General features: G+C 37.1%; 1 protein-coding gene across 8 annotated transcripts in view; it reads left to right on the forward strand.

Annotated features, from left to right (window-relative positions):
* The window catches only part of ATE1 (arginyltransferase 1), a 206,714-nt gene that overhangs the window by 64,502 nt on the left and 126,817 nt on the right, over positions 1-15,395 (forward strand). For all 8 annotated transcript variants that reach the window (XM_058435949.1, XM_058435948.1, XM_032176188.2 and 5 more), the window contains one exon: positions 14,948-14,980. In XM_058435949.1, coding sequence (XP_058291932.1) covers positions 14,948-14,980 — 33 coding nt within the window. The remainder of the gene's footprint in view (positions 1-14,947; positions 14,981-15,395) is intronic.

Raw genomic sequence — 15,395 nt, forward strand, 5'->3', positions numbered from 1 at the left:
TGCCCAGCCTGGTCTTGAACTCCTGGCCTCAAATGATCCTCCCAAAGTGCTGGGATTATAGGCATGAGCTACTGTGCCAAGCCAACATTTAACTCAAAGTTCCTTTCGGTCAGTAACTTCCTAAAACTTGTCTCAGATCACAAAATCATACCATCATACAACATTGGAGGTGAAAGGATTTTAGGATTATATAGACGAATGTCTCATATTTAAAGAATTAGTTAATTTGCCTAAGGTAACATGAGTAGTTAGTGGCAGAGCAATGTCCTGAAATTGCAGTGCTTTTTTTTTTTTTTTTTTTGAGATGGAGTCTCGCTCTGTCACCCAGGCTGGGTGATCTCGGCTCACTGCAAGCTCCGCCTCCCGGGTTCACGCCATTCTCCTGCCTCAGCCTCTCCGAGTAGCTGGGACTACAGGTGCCCGCCACCACGCCCGGCCAATTTTTTGTGTTTTTAGTAGAGACGGGGTTTCACCGTGGTCTTGATCTCCTGACCTCGTGATCCGCCCGCCTCGGCCTCCCAAAGTGCTGGGATTACAAGCGTGAGCCACCACGCCCGGCCAGTGCTTTTTTTTTTTTGAGACTAGGTCTCACTGTGTCATTCAGACTGGAGTGCAGTGGCGCCATCTCGGCTCACTGCAACCTCCGCCTTCCAGGCTCATGCAATTCTTCTGCCTTAGACTCCCCAGTAGCTGGGATTACAAGTGCTCGCCACTACTGCCCGGCTAATTTTTGTATTTTTGGTAGAGATGGGGTTTCACCATGTTGGCCAGGATGGTCTCCAACTCCTGACCTCAAGTGATCCACCCGCTTTGGCCTCCGAAAGTGCTGGGATTACAGTCATGAACCACCATGCCCCAGTCTCCAGTGCTTTTTATACTAGACATGATGTTGCCATTTGAAAAAGTTAAAGTGGGCCTCAGTAAAATATGGAGTGACTGACATCAGTGAGTGAAGTGTTCATTGTAAGCAAATTTTCCAGGCACTGGAAACGTTTTTATTGCTGAGATATTATGTACTCTAATAATTTAAAATGGCGATGTTCCCAAAATGTCTTGTGTTCTTCCTCACCTTCTCAAGCAGAATGCTGAGCAGGACCTGCCTGTTGATAATGGCTCTCATATTTTCCTAGGAATATTCTTCTGCTCTTGTTGTATTTCAGTGTGCTATGGGCTACTGCTTTTATCTCTAAAGTTACTCTGTTGTCCCCTTAATCCTTTCTCTTTCTTGCTGACAATTCTTGTGTTAGTTTGTCTAGTATTAGCATTTGTTCCCTTTCTAATTTGTAATTTCTTAATATGTTCGTTAAAATATGGAGCACCTACTAAGTACTGTCGAGACATTTGGTAACTGTTTAATCAGTGAGTAAATCAGATAAAGATCTCTTGCTCTCGTGGAGCTTGCATTCTGGGGGTGTGGTTGGGGAAGAATGGTCAGAGATAGTCATTAAACAATAAGCATAATACATCAGTAAATTATATAGTAGGTTAGCAGGGGGTGTTGTGGGAAAAATAGAGCAGGTATAAAGGAGGGTTGGAAGTATCGATTATTGGCTTGGCAACTAGATCACCAAGTTTATTGTTAGTAAAGTTACAGTCAAGAGGAGAGTGGGAAAAGGAGCTTGCAGGATTCTTCTGTAAGTTGGGAATATAAACATTAGGAAGTGCCTTTTTGAGTCCTCATTTTCACCTTTATTGTTTTTTTCTGGGGTTTTGTCTTTGATTTCAGTGTCTGAAGTTCTGGAGTAGGTTGATAATTGACCTCTGCTTAAGGTTTAGCTTTATAGAACAATAATTATTACAATTAATTTGAACATACTTACATTGTTTTCTGAAAGTTGAGGATTAAGACCATGAAATGGGACGTTAGCTGTCAAATGGAATGCTTGGCATGAAATGGATGCTGATTCTTGATTAACCTCCTGCCTGAGAACAAATGTGCCCAGTGATAGACTGTTTGGATTGAATGGTGTGAAGGTGGTATCAGTACTGCCAAACAGTGCTTGCTGTGTTTACAGTTGCATACATTTTGGGTCAGGATATTGTTGACATGAAGGCCGAGTAGCATCCAGGGTGAAAATGTGAACTCTAACCAATCATTTCTGCCTTAACTCTCATCTCCTCTACTTACTACCTGTGTGGCTTTCAGCAAGTTCCCAATTGCTCAGCTCTCTTCACTCCAGGTTCCTCATTTGTATACAACACAATTTGTTGTGATAATTACATAAGGTTATACTTGTAAAGGTGCTTGGCCAAATAATCATTGACTGAACTTTTGTTACTAGGTCTGGATGATGTTATTAGGAACTATCAGAGATCCTGAGGTCAAGGGCAAGTAAGTGATCCTTCTGGTTACCCAGTCAGCATTTGCACATGAAATTATATTTTTCTTGGTTGTTTTGTTTTTCTTTTTAATCAAATATTCGTCTGAATTAAAAGGACATATGTTTTAAATTTTAATATTAAAATCATTCTATTCAAATAAAAAAAGTAATATTCAAAACCACTCAGTTTGATTTATTGACATATAATTTTAGTCTTTGATAATTTTTAATATTTTAGTTTTTCCTTTTATACCACATAAAACCTGTAGGCCGGGTGCGGTGGCTCATGCCGGTAATCCTAGCTCTTTGGGAGGCCGAGGTGAGTGGATTGCTCGAGCTCAGGAGTTTGAGACCAACCTGGGCAACACGGCGAAACCCCGTCTCAACTAAAATACAAAAGAAAATAGCCGGGCGTGGCGATGTGTGCCTGTAGTCCCAGCTACTCAGGAGGCTGAGGCAGGAGAATTGCTTGAACCCAGGAGGCGGAGTTTGCAGGGAGCCGAGATTGCGCCCCTGCACTCCAGCCTGGGCGACAGAGCGAGACTCTTTAAAAAACAAAACAAAACAAAACAAAAAACCTGTAAAGAATTTTTAGTATGTTGATTCATCTATTATACCACATAAAACCTGTAAAAGATATCATTTGGGAAAAGATTTATTTATGTTTTTCTTTCCTTTTTTTTTTTTTGTTAAGAGACAGGATCTCACTATGTTGCCCAGGCTGAAGTGCAGTTGGTTATTTGTAAGTATTATGATCACTGTGCACTATATCCTTGAATAGCTGGACTCAAGCGATTCTCCTGCCTCAGCTTCCCAAGTAGCTAGGACTACAGTCACGCTCTAGTGCTTAGTTTCTATTAATATATGCGTATTTCTTAATTGCTTTACCCAGAACTGGAGACAGAGGAACTATAGGTGTCCTGTTTTTTTATTCTGGTGGTAGAGCTTCTTGTTCATACAGGAGCAGATCTCTTATTTTGATAAGTTAGCTATATTGGGGTACTGTAATCCATAGCATACTTTGTGCTTGTTACACTAACTTATAAAAATACTATATGCATGAGTCTGAAGAAATACACAATACCCAGCAGAGTGTCTGGAATAGAGTAGAAGCCCAGTGAACATGTTTTGAATGAATGAGCAGCTGAGTTGACTACTTTTAAAAAACAGCTGGAGAGAATTCAGTTGTTGCCAAATTGAAAGCTACTTGGGAAGAAAATAGTGTTCTTGAAACTTGTGACATGAAGCAAAAAGAAAAATTCAAATGATGTCATAAGCTTTTGACAGTTGTTCTAACTATAATAAGTAAAAGCTGCTTTTAATTTCCTGAGTGAGAGTGTTGAGCAATTTACGTACAACGAGTTAAGCACATTTTAGTGAGTGCAAAGCTCATGTGATAGGAACAACTTTGCTGTGAGTGCCATTTGTCTTTAGCTTTTGTATTTTAGGTCTGTTTTTCCCATTAAAACTGAAGAGCATCGAGTTTTATGACCTCCTGGTAATCACTTGACAAGTGAACAATAGTACCTTTTGATGGCTAGTCTAAACAAGGAAAGTTTGTATTTTCACTGTGGTCATTCATTTTATATGCCAAATAATTTTGAGTAACTGCCTGTATGATTAAAAAGCAGTTGATTTTCATCTAGTCAGTAGTAGTTAATTATAAAAGTAAAACATATATTACATATGGTTATTTATCCAGAGTATAATTCTGCCCTTAAGATAGGGAATATATTTGTATAGGTCTCTAAATATTTATATATATACATATATATACACACATATATATGTATATATATATTTGTTGGCTTTTATGTGACCTTTATTCCAGAAATAGCTCAAAAATTTATAATGGCTTTCATATTACTTTTTCCTGGGCTGTGCAACAATGCGATTCTTCTGTTCAAGCAGTCATATAATAATTTAATTCGGGGCATGTTCCACTCATCGTGGTAGATACTAGGGATGCATAGATGAATAAGACATGTTTGGTTCTTGTATGTTTTAGCCAACAAATAAAACTTAAAATATAAGTGTCTTTTCATAGCATTGCATTGATGTTAAAATGTTAAAGATTATTAGTAATACATGCACCTGACAAGATGTGGGCATATTCAAACTTGCTTTAAATTAGTTGGTCTGGTAAATTATGCAAGCAGTACCTGTAACCATTATCAGTATGTTTATGTTAATATAGTCATTTATTCTTAATAATAATCAAATAGCTAATAACATATTCTATTTTTATTACTTTGACCAGATGGCATTAAAAACAAATTTTGTCTTTATTGTGGTTTCCTTCTAATTTTGATTTCTTGGTTTTGTGGTATTTTCTATTTATCCCTAATTTATGTTATTTGGATTTTTGGAAGACACCCAATTTTTGAAGGTTAATTTGAAAGATTTTGCCTAGCCTAGTGTAATTTCAGTGATACCTAGTTTTGTCCTCCATATTTCTTGGTATGTATTCCTTGCTCCTCACAAATGGTATGTGCTGGAAGTTTTTCTGCAGGAAGCTAGTGCTTGGAGGACGTGGATATTCCCAAGAAGGTCTAACAAGAAGGGGACAGGTTTTTACTTCAGCATTACTGGGTCTTCCTTACTGGTGACTGCTTCTCTCTGTTTATGGAATCTCACCATGACCAGATGACTTAATTCTATAGAGTAGCCAGGGGCTGTGAAGAAACATGGGAGAAAGAAACCATTATGAATATTCATTTACTCATTGATGAATTACTCCCATTCACAAATGAATGGATGCATTTATTCATTGAATTCACGAGTAGTTGAATGCATGTAGACATTTAAGTAGCAAATATTTGAGTCCCTACTATGTGCCAGGCATTATTTTGGACTGAGGATGTAGCATTGGGAACAAGATAAAGTTCTTGCCCTCAGAGAGACTATGTGTTAGAGAGGAAGATAAATAATAAGTATGCAATATAGTGCCAGAGTAATGTGTGCTAGCAAGATACATGGAGGGATAGAGTGAGGGACAGCGTGGTGGAAGGTAGGAATAGATAAGGTATCAGGAAGAGGCTCAGATAAGGGAATCTCTTCGATAGACACCTCTCTAAAGAGCATGCACTTTGTGCATAGCTGGGGGAAGTACATTTCAGGTAGATGGAAGAGTACCTGATGTTTTCAAAAAACATCCGGGACACTGATGAGGCAGGAACACAAGTCATGGTGGCATCTGTCTTCTTGAGATTTCTCTTGCTTGTGAAAGTTTTTTAAAAAAAATCCCCACCTATGCTTTTTGCCATTTGTTAGCTGAATTTTTCAGTATCATAAAATTGTGTATTTTGTTGTATACTTATTTTCTTGTTACTTAAACACCTATATGTCACCTTATTTTAGTGTTATTTTAGTTAAGCTGAGACTCTTCTTGTTGGTATCTCGGATTTTATTGCTTTCTTGTTGAGTTCTGGTTAATGGTATTGTTAAGTCCTTGGTATAATGAAGAGAAACCATAGATTGGAAAAGGTTTTGAGGTTCTGATGGTAATTTTGCTGTCTGTAAAATAATGTAACATTTTTGGATCTCAGTATGTAAAAGAGGTGGACTAGATAATTGCTAAGATATATCTCAGCTGTCAAATTGTGCGCTTTCACTGATTTTAGGAAAAATCCCCAGGCGGAACTATACAGTTTTTTCTTCTTTTTATTTCCTTTTTTAAAATTAATTTTTAAGTTTATAGTGTAGTAAAGTGCATAAATCTTAGGTGTATAGCTTGTTGATTTTTTCTTTTTTCTTTTCTTTTTTTTTTTTTTTTTGAGACAGTCTCCCTCTGTCGCCCAGGCTGGAGCGCAGTCGCGCGATCTCGGCTCACTGCAACCTCTGCCTCCTGAGTTCAGGCAATTCTCGTACTTCAGCCTCCCAAGAAGCTGGGATTATAGGCATGCACCACCATGCCCGGCTAATTTTTGTATTTTTAGTAGAGACAGGATTTTGCCATGTTGACCAGGCTGGTCTCGAACTCCTGGCCTCAAGCAGCCTGCCCGCGCCTTGGCCTCCCAAAGTGCTGGGATTACAGGTATGAGCCAACACGCCTGGCCACATTTTTACTTATGTATATACTCTTATAGTCACTGCTCGGATTAAGAGAGAACATTTTCAGGATGCTAGAAGGCTCCCTCATGGCCTTTCCCAGTCAGTATTTTCCTACCCAGAGGTTAACTACCCTTCTATCACTGTAGATTAACTCTGCCTGTCCTTTAGCTTGACATAAATTTATCATACAGCATACACTCTCCTGTCTTCTTTTACTTAATATTCTGTGTGAACTCCATGTGACATATAGTAGCAGTTTTCTTTCAGTGCTATGTAGTATTCCATTGTGTGGATACAGCATCATTTATTAATCTATTCTATTATTGCTGGGCATATGTGGTGACAGCTTTTGCCTGTTATGAATAAAGTTGCTATGAACATTCTTGTACGTATCTTTTGATGGACATAACACTAACTTCTCTTAGATACATACCTGGGAGTTACATGGTAATTTCGATTTCTTGGTTTTGTGGTATTTTCTATTTATCCCTAATTTATGTTATTTGGATTTTTGGAAGACACCCAATTTTTGAAGGTTAATTTGAAAGATTTTGCCTAGCCTAGTGTAATTTCAGTGATACCTAGTTTTGTCCTCCATATTTCTTGATATGTATTCCTTGCTCCTCACAAATGGTATGTGCTGGAAGTTTTTCTGCAGGAAGCTAGTGCTTGGAGGACATGGATATTCCCAAGAAGGCCTAACATGAAGGGGACAGGTTTTTACTTCAGCATTACTGGGTCTTCCTTACTGGTGACTGCTTCTCTCTGTTTATGGAATCTCACCATGACCAGATGACTTAATTCTATGGAGTAGCCAGGGGCTGTGGGGTAAACATCTTCAGCATTTATAGAAATGTGGCCAGTTTTCCAGAGTGCTTGTACCATATAAACATGCTCATTGTGCCACATCCTCATCAACATACGGTGTTTTCCGATGCTTTAGTTTTAGCCTTTCTGGTGGGTGGGTGGTAGTATTGTATTGGGGTTTTAATTTGCTATTTGCTGATGACTAAATAGGGAGCTTTTTATGTATTTATTGGCTATTTGAATATGTTCTGTTTTGTTAAGTCTTTAAGAGTTTGCCCCCCTACCTTTTAAAGTTGGGTTCTTGTGTTTTTTCCTTATTGACTGTGAGAGTTCTCTATATTCTCTGATACGAGTCTTTTGAGATATATATATATTCTAAATACCTTTTCCAAACCTGCAAATAACTATACTCCATACCTAGGAAAATATTATTTTGGAAGAATCTAATTTTGAAAGCCTTTGAGTTTTGGTACATTTCTAAACACTCAGCTTGCAGATCAAGAATGTCAGCAACAGATTTCTCTTGTATAAAATCTCGGCCTTAGTGTTTACTTTAAGAAACCAGAAGGTGCAAGACGGGAGGCTGAGACGGGCGATCACGAGGTCAGGAGATCGAGACCATCCTGGCTAACACGGTGAAACCCCGTCTCTACTAAAAATACAAAAAATTAGCCGGGCGGGTGGCAGGCGCCTGTAGTCCCAGCTACTGAGGCTGAGGCAGGAGAATGGCGTGAACCTGGGAGGTGGAGCTTGCAGTGAGCCGAGGTCGCGCCACTGCACTCCAGCCTGGGCAACAGAGCGAGACTCCGTCTCAAAAAAACCAGAAGGTGTTTTTTCTCTTAAACATACTTGTTAAATTATTTCCATACTTCTTATGAGATGTTTTAGTATTTTGTGCTGGTATTTATTTAATGCAATTAACATACAGGCCTTAGGTCATTAGCATCCTATGGCAAATGATCTTCCTGTTAGAGGAGCAAAGGATTCTGAAATCAACACAGAATGCCACCAGCACCAGAGTCTTTCTTTGGTGGGTGTTCTGTTTGATGACTTTGCCAAGAACATGTTTTTCTTTGTGTTTTTATATGAACTCTGTTTATGGTGATTTTGTTTGCTGCTGATAATGTTGAAAAGCAACACGATTTTTTAAGATTCTGTTCTTTTTGAGTGTAGCTCTTTAAGATATAGAATTGTTATACTTTTATCTGGATTTTATAGATTCATATTGCAAACTTAATTTTAGAAACAAACTAGACTTGAAGGCAGTAAATAAATGATATTTTAACAAGTTCATATGTGTATCATTGGTGTTAAGTATAGAGCCACCATTTCTACTATTTATAAAATATATGATTATTATAGTGAACATAAGAGGTAGATATTAGTGAATAACCTAATTACAATCCAAATCCCTGTTGCTGTTAGAAATTAGGGAGAAAGGTGCAAAAAATAGTAAAAAGATACTTAGTGAAGTAGCTCATTAATTAGGATATGTGTTAGCAAACTTTGAAATCAACATTTAGAGCAAAACATTTATAACTAGCTCTCAATATTAGTGTTTTATGAGCTTTTGTGATTCTGGGCAGATACTAGAATTTTTCAAGAGGCATTTTATTATAGTACATCTATGGCATTGCTTTGAGCATTTGCCCATAATATCACCAGGAATATTATTGGGTAGGGACCAGAACTCTTAAATGGGGGAAAAAAAGGGCGAATAATTCATTGATAGTATTGGATTTTCTGCCATTTTTGAGAGTGCCACACTGAGTATTTTCAGTGAGCAATTCTAATAAGTACAGATTGGGGAAAACAAATCAGAGCTGGTAGGGACCAGTGTTGCCTAAAATGAGCTTTGTGGAAAATGGATTTTGTGGAATGTTAATAGATATTATATGAAATTAAAAACAAAAATCTCTAGTCATGTAACTTTGGGAAGCACTTGACTGAGGTTGAAGTAGAAGAGTTTTTTGTTTGTAAATACAGGAATGTGCAAAGCCTTTAATATATCAGTGTAGCCTGCAATTCACTAAGGTAAGGAGGAAGGGGAGGTGAGGCCGCTATAGTAAGAGCATTTCCCAGACTTACGTGGCCATGGAATTGTTTTTTAGAGAGTGTCTCAGGAGCCTGCCGTGCCACAGGATACCACCTGGGGAAGGCTGTTTGGCTGAAATCCTTTTACATATCAAAAATCAAGGCCCAGCTGGGCACGGTGGCTCACACCTGTAATCCTAGCAGTTTGGGAGGCCGAGGTGGGCGGATCACCTGAGGTCAGGAGTTCGTGACCAGCCTAGCCAACATGGTGAAACCCTGTCTCTACTAAAAATACAAAAATTAGCCAGGCGTGGTGGTGGGCGCCTGTAATCCTAGCTACTCCGGAGGCTGAGGTGGGAGAATCGCTTGAACCTGAGAGGCGGAGGTTGCAGTGAGCCAAGGTTGCGCCATTGCACTCCAGCCTGGGGGACAAGAACAAGACTTCGTATCAAAAAAACCAAAAAAAAAAAAAAACAAAAAAAAAGAAACCCCAAGGCCCAAATAACTCAAGTGGGTAGACCTAGTAAGATTCTAATCCTAAGGCAAAAAAAGATGTAATGCTTCAGAAGACAAAGGTTTAGGTTTAACTATATTAGAGTGTAAATAAGATTTTTTTGCCTTTTTTTTTTTTTTTTGAGACAGAGTCTCACTCTGTCGCCCAGGCTGGAGTGCAGTGGCGCGATCTCGACTCACTGCAAGCTCCGTCTCCTGGGTTCACGCCATTCTCCTGCCTCAGCCTCCCGAGTAGCTGGGACTACAGGCACCCGCCACCATGCCCGGCTAATTTTTTCTATTTTTTTTTTTTTAGTAGAGACGGGGTTTCACCGTGTTAGCCAGGATGGTCTTGATCTCCTGACCTCGTGATCCACCTGCCTTGGCCTCCCAAAGTGCTAGGATTACAGGCGTGAGCCACCACGCTCGGCTAATTTTTTGTATTTTTTAGTGGAGATGGGGTTTCACCGTGTTAGCCAGGATGGTCTTGACCTCTTGACCTTGTGATCCACCCGCCTTGGCCTCCCAAAGTGCTGGGATTACAGGCGTGAGCCACTGCACCCGGCCTTGTTGTCATCTTTTAAGATGTTTTGAAACTTAATGTCTAAGGTGCCAAATGTAATCAGAAGAGGTAGCACAAACAATCCTTTCAGCTGCATTGCTTACAACTGGGATAGAGAATAGCTATAAAAAAATGAATTTAGGGAATTACCTGAATCTGCCCTTTTTACTCCCCAATAATAGGTTAAATGAGATCTTCTCAAACCTTAGTTTCCGCTCCTTGTTAAATACAGATTTAATTCTCATTCTTTTGATGACTTTTTAAATGGGCGCTAGCTGTGTCTTTTGGCTGTTTTGAAGGTTTTGTTTGTCTGCAATGAAATATGAAACAATAAAACTTTTTTCTTTGGTGGAATCAAATTAGTTTCTTAGAGTTGTAGATTTATCAGAGACATTCTTTACATAAAACCTAGTTTTGTACTGCCTTAGAACTACCAGTTTTTATAGTGTAAATATGTGCCAGAAATTGAACAGGGATGGGAAGGGAGTCTAAAATGTTATTTAAGTTAACATAATTTAGAGTCGTAACTGAGTTAAGGCTTCCAAATTCCTGATAGAAGAATTTAAGTATTTTACATTGAGGTGTAATTTAGATTGATAATTGCAAAATTTTTAAATAAAGGTTTTGTTAGATTATAACCTAAAATAATCAGACCTGTCCCCTGACAAATTATAGGACAGTAAGTGGAAGTAGGGTACAATAAGTGAAAGGCCCAGGAAATATAACCGGAAGTATATTTTGTTAATGTGAGGAAATTTTGGATAATTGATATGACTAGTTATAAGATTTGGAATTTCACTTTGGCAAATAGAGACACCTCACTGATGTTCCTTGGGTTAGGAAAAAAAAAATGTGATTTATCTTTGTAAAAATTGCCTTTTGGTATTGAGTGTTTCCTTTTTCTTTAAAAGATAGGAATTTAACCACAGTTATTTATTAAACAGATAAGGCATTTCAGGAACAAAGTGGCTTGAATTATCTGTTGAATAGTTTATATTACAAAGAGAAAATAATTATCATTTTTCTGGGACCTTTTTTTTTTTTTAACTTACCAAAAAGGAAGTCATTACATCCAGATTGCTAGGATCTTTTGACAAAATTAGCAGTGTGTTTTCTTTGGTCCTTATTCCCCCTACCCCTATAGTTAGAAAAAGAATTTACTGACTGTAACTAATAGGAGGTCTAACTACAATTTTGTGCACTTGGAAAATGGTTTAGAACATTTTGGTAAGCATTAAGTGCTTCTTTGGAGGGAATGAGAAAGGATTATGTTATGAGTCAGGCTACCGATGATGAATAGAACAATGGTACCAGGCTTGGTAAATGAGAATACTTTGAGAAAAGCAAGTTCAGTAAGAAGCTGTGGAGCATGAGCGCTGTCTATGTGTATCCTTTTTCTTTTTAGAGGCCTAAAGGATTTTGAAAATGGTACTGATGCCTTTTATGCCTGGATTCTAAATATAGACCATAATTCTTACGTTTTTTAAAAAATTCAAGACCTGACAGAATAATTGGCATTTAGAATTTTTATAAATTTTATCAAGTGAATCAAATTGATAGTGTTATTAATATTGTTACTAACAGGAAACTTAGCTGTTAAGTTTAAAAAGCCAAATATCATGCAGGTTATTCCTTTATTGAACTATGTTAAATCAAGATACTCCTAGAAGTAATCTTTAAAAGTGGGTACATAGGAAGATAAAGAATATAGCTATGTTAACCTACGATTGTTATTAGAATGATAAAATTATATGCCCATCTGCAGAATCAGATATTTTGTAAAACATATTACATTTTTTATTTTTTCAATACTACACCCAAATATTTTGAAAAGGATCTTTCTCTTAACTACTATTAACTTTACCCATTATTTATTATTAAGTAGTCCTGTTAATATAGTCATATTAGACAAGTGATATTAATGTGTGCTACCATCTGTGTGTGGCCATAGTCTTTTTTTTTTTAAATAGACTTTACTTTTTAGTAGTTTTAGGTTCACAGCAAAATTGAGCCATAGTCCTTTTTAATAGTAATCAGACATCATGGTAGTGTTTGTTAAGGAATCTATTTCTACTTTCAGTTGCAGTGTATATAGAAAATGTTTTTGCAGTCTCTTTTTTTTATAATTGTTCTTTCAAAGTATTACCATTTCTACTGAACATAGTATGTACAGTTTCATTATGAAAGAATTTACTAAGTAATTAACTGAAGTGAAACATGAAAAAACAATGGGTTTTACTGGTGCACTAATAGAGAGAAGGCATTTTTTGAAATCTTTTTCACGTCGTGGGAATAGGAGTGTCAATGTGTGTCTTGTGATTTGTTATTCTGTTTTTACTGCTTTAGGATTGAAAACTTTTACTTACGTATTTCACATTTTGGTGGCTTCAAACAGGATGAGAATTTTTTAGGTCTATTTTGAAAAAGCTGTGACACAAATGTTGGACATATACACATGCCAGAAATGTGTATAAATTGTTGAAGCTTGAAGGAGACATTAGGTTTTATAGACAACATTTTTATTTTTGTCTTCATTGTTATTTAAAGTAGCTTCCATCCTAATTAATGCATCAATTACTACTGAACATGACTTGCTTATAAATTCAAAAGTATGTGTATAATATTAACATTCACTTTTGGGGAAAAGCGTAGAACCCTTCAGTATCAAATTTCTGATTTTAAAATCAAAATTTACCGTGCCTCATTTTTCTCCACGGTTAAAACTGGCTAGGCTTTGAACTGGTACTTTTTATTCTTGGGAGGAAGGGTAGAGATTGTCTTGGGTTGGGCTGCAATGAAAGAATCCAAGACCACAAAGCTTACATTTTAAATTTCAATAAAATTATTTGCTTCATGCCAGCATTAAGAAAACTTAAAATTTTGGTATATTTTGCACTTTCAGAAAGTTATCTTAAGAGTTAATGTAATGGAACTGCATATTGATATTTAAATTAAGAAAAAATTCTTACTGTTTGCATTTTGTTTTTTTCTTTCCTTTTTTTTTTTTGCTTCCTACTGAAGTGTTTACATTTTAATATACTGTCAACTAGGTCCTAAATGATACTATTTAATTGAATGGCTTTGGTATGTGTTAGTGATATTCTAAAAATACATTTAGTGTTTTTGGTGGGAGTATGTGATAGGTTTTTAAAACTTTGTTATGGAAAACCTTAAACATTTACAAAGTAGATAGAATCAGGTAATGAACCCTAATCTCTTGTCCTCACTCATTTAATATCACGTCTAGTCTGTTTTATCTTACTTGTTTTTTATTTTTGGGACAGCGTCTCGCCCTAGTCGCATAGGCTGGAGTGCAGTGGCGCAATCTTGGCTCACTGCAACCTCCACCTACCAGGTTCCAGCAATTCTCCTGCCTCAGCCTCTCAAGTAGCTGGGATTACAGGTGCCCACTACCACACGCAGCTAATTTTTGTATTTTTAGTAGAGACGGGGTTTCACCGTGTTGGCCAGGCTCGTCTCGAACTCCTGATCTCCCTCAGGTGATCCACCCTGCCTCAGCCTCCCAAAGTGCTGGGATTACAGGCATGAACCACCACGCCCAGCTAGTCTGTTTTATTTTATACTACTCCATATTACTTTTCTCCCCACTTCTCCAATGATCATGAAGGGAATCCCAGACATCATATAATTTCATTGATAAATATTTCAATGTGTAACTCTAAAAGAGAATACAAGTTATTTATATTCCCTGCGAGTACTAGCTTTGTTGTGGAGAGGAAGTTCATGAGTGCTTGGAAACAGGCCTGTCATTGTATTTTATTGTAGTTAATTTGCATTTAGAAAGATCAAGAGTGTGTATTATTTGGGTATTATTACAGTAAATCTCAAAGGATTTGAAATGTTGAATCTGTAAATAATAACAATGAGAACATTATGAATTACCATCAGGTATATGCATGAAGTTATGTGACAGTCCTTATTTCAGAGGTATACTATAATTTGTCGTTTGTTTCTATCCCCCTCTATAATATGTTTATTTAAATACTGATCATATAGCATTTAGTTTCAGGTGATATTCTGTATTCCTCTATGTGTGTCATAAAAAGAAAGAGAAAGGTGAGAGAGAAGGGAGAAAGGGAGAGAGGAGGAAGGAAGGAAGGGGATATGGGACTGAGAAAAGAGAAAGATCAGAACAGGGTAAAGAGCACAGATGAGATGCCAAATTGTGGAGCTAAAACCTCACCTTCTTCTCATTCTCACTCATCTCACCTCTCTCTTGGTCTTTCTTCTCCCCTTTTCTTGGTTTCCTCATTGGTTTGTATCTTCTTCTCTTGGCATTTACTGAACTTTGCCTGTCAAATTTAGGTCAGGAAGATTGCGTATTTTTTTCCTTGAAAGGTGTTTTTATTATGTAGGAGTTGTGACATAAAATTTAAACAAAATATTTTAGGACTGATTTGTTGTGCTTTATGTGCTTCTATACAGATTTTTAAGAATGTTTATTGAAAGGAATTCAAATAGGTGCTTCCTATGGACTAGGTTGAACCTTTCTATTCTCTGGATGAATTTTATGGACACATTAATTTTCTATAATCTTTGGGTTCAGTTTAAGTGGATTTACTGGAAAATTGTATAATAATTTTTTCTCTTTCTCTGTGTTCCTTTTTGCTGTCTATTTACTGGATGAAATGGATTCTGTTCAAATTTGACTCTGCAGTTCACAAGATTCCTTTGCAGTTCACCCTTGGAGGTAAGAGTTACTCACTGACCTTAATATTAGAATTGGTAATTGAACACCATTATTGACATCTTTCATTAGGCATTTATTTGATAATTTAGGAGTGCTCATTTTGATGTGACATATTCTTCACTAACAGTAATGGAGTGAGTTACTGCAGGCTTTTTTTTGGATAAAAGTTTCTAGAAGTTATATCAATAGCAATTCACCTTCATGACAGGTTATTGCCTCTTTTTAAGTATATTTTCTTTCTGAATAAGTAGAGAGAAATCAGTCCTTCATTTTAAAGAGCCTTGTTGTATCTTCATTACTCCTGTAACTGTTTATTTAACAGCAGCCTTATGTTCTGTAAATTGCCATGATATTAAAAGAGAGCTGGAAAAATCAGAGGCAAAGGCTGTCTTCAAGGAAGTTTCAGTGAGAGAGA

This window comes from Hylobates moloch, unplaced genomic scaffold (assembly GCF_009828535.3).
Source record: "Hylobates moloch isolate HMO894 unplaced genomic scaffold, HMol_V3 SCAFFOLD_3, whole genome shotgun sequence".
Taxonomy (NCBI): domain Eukaryota; kingdom Metazoa; phylum Chordata; class Mammalia; order Primates; family Hylobatidae; genus Hylobates; species Hylobates moloch.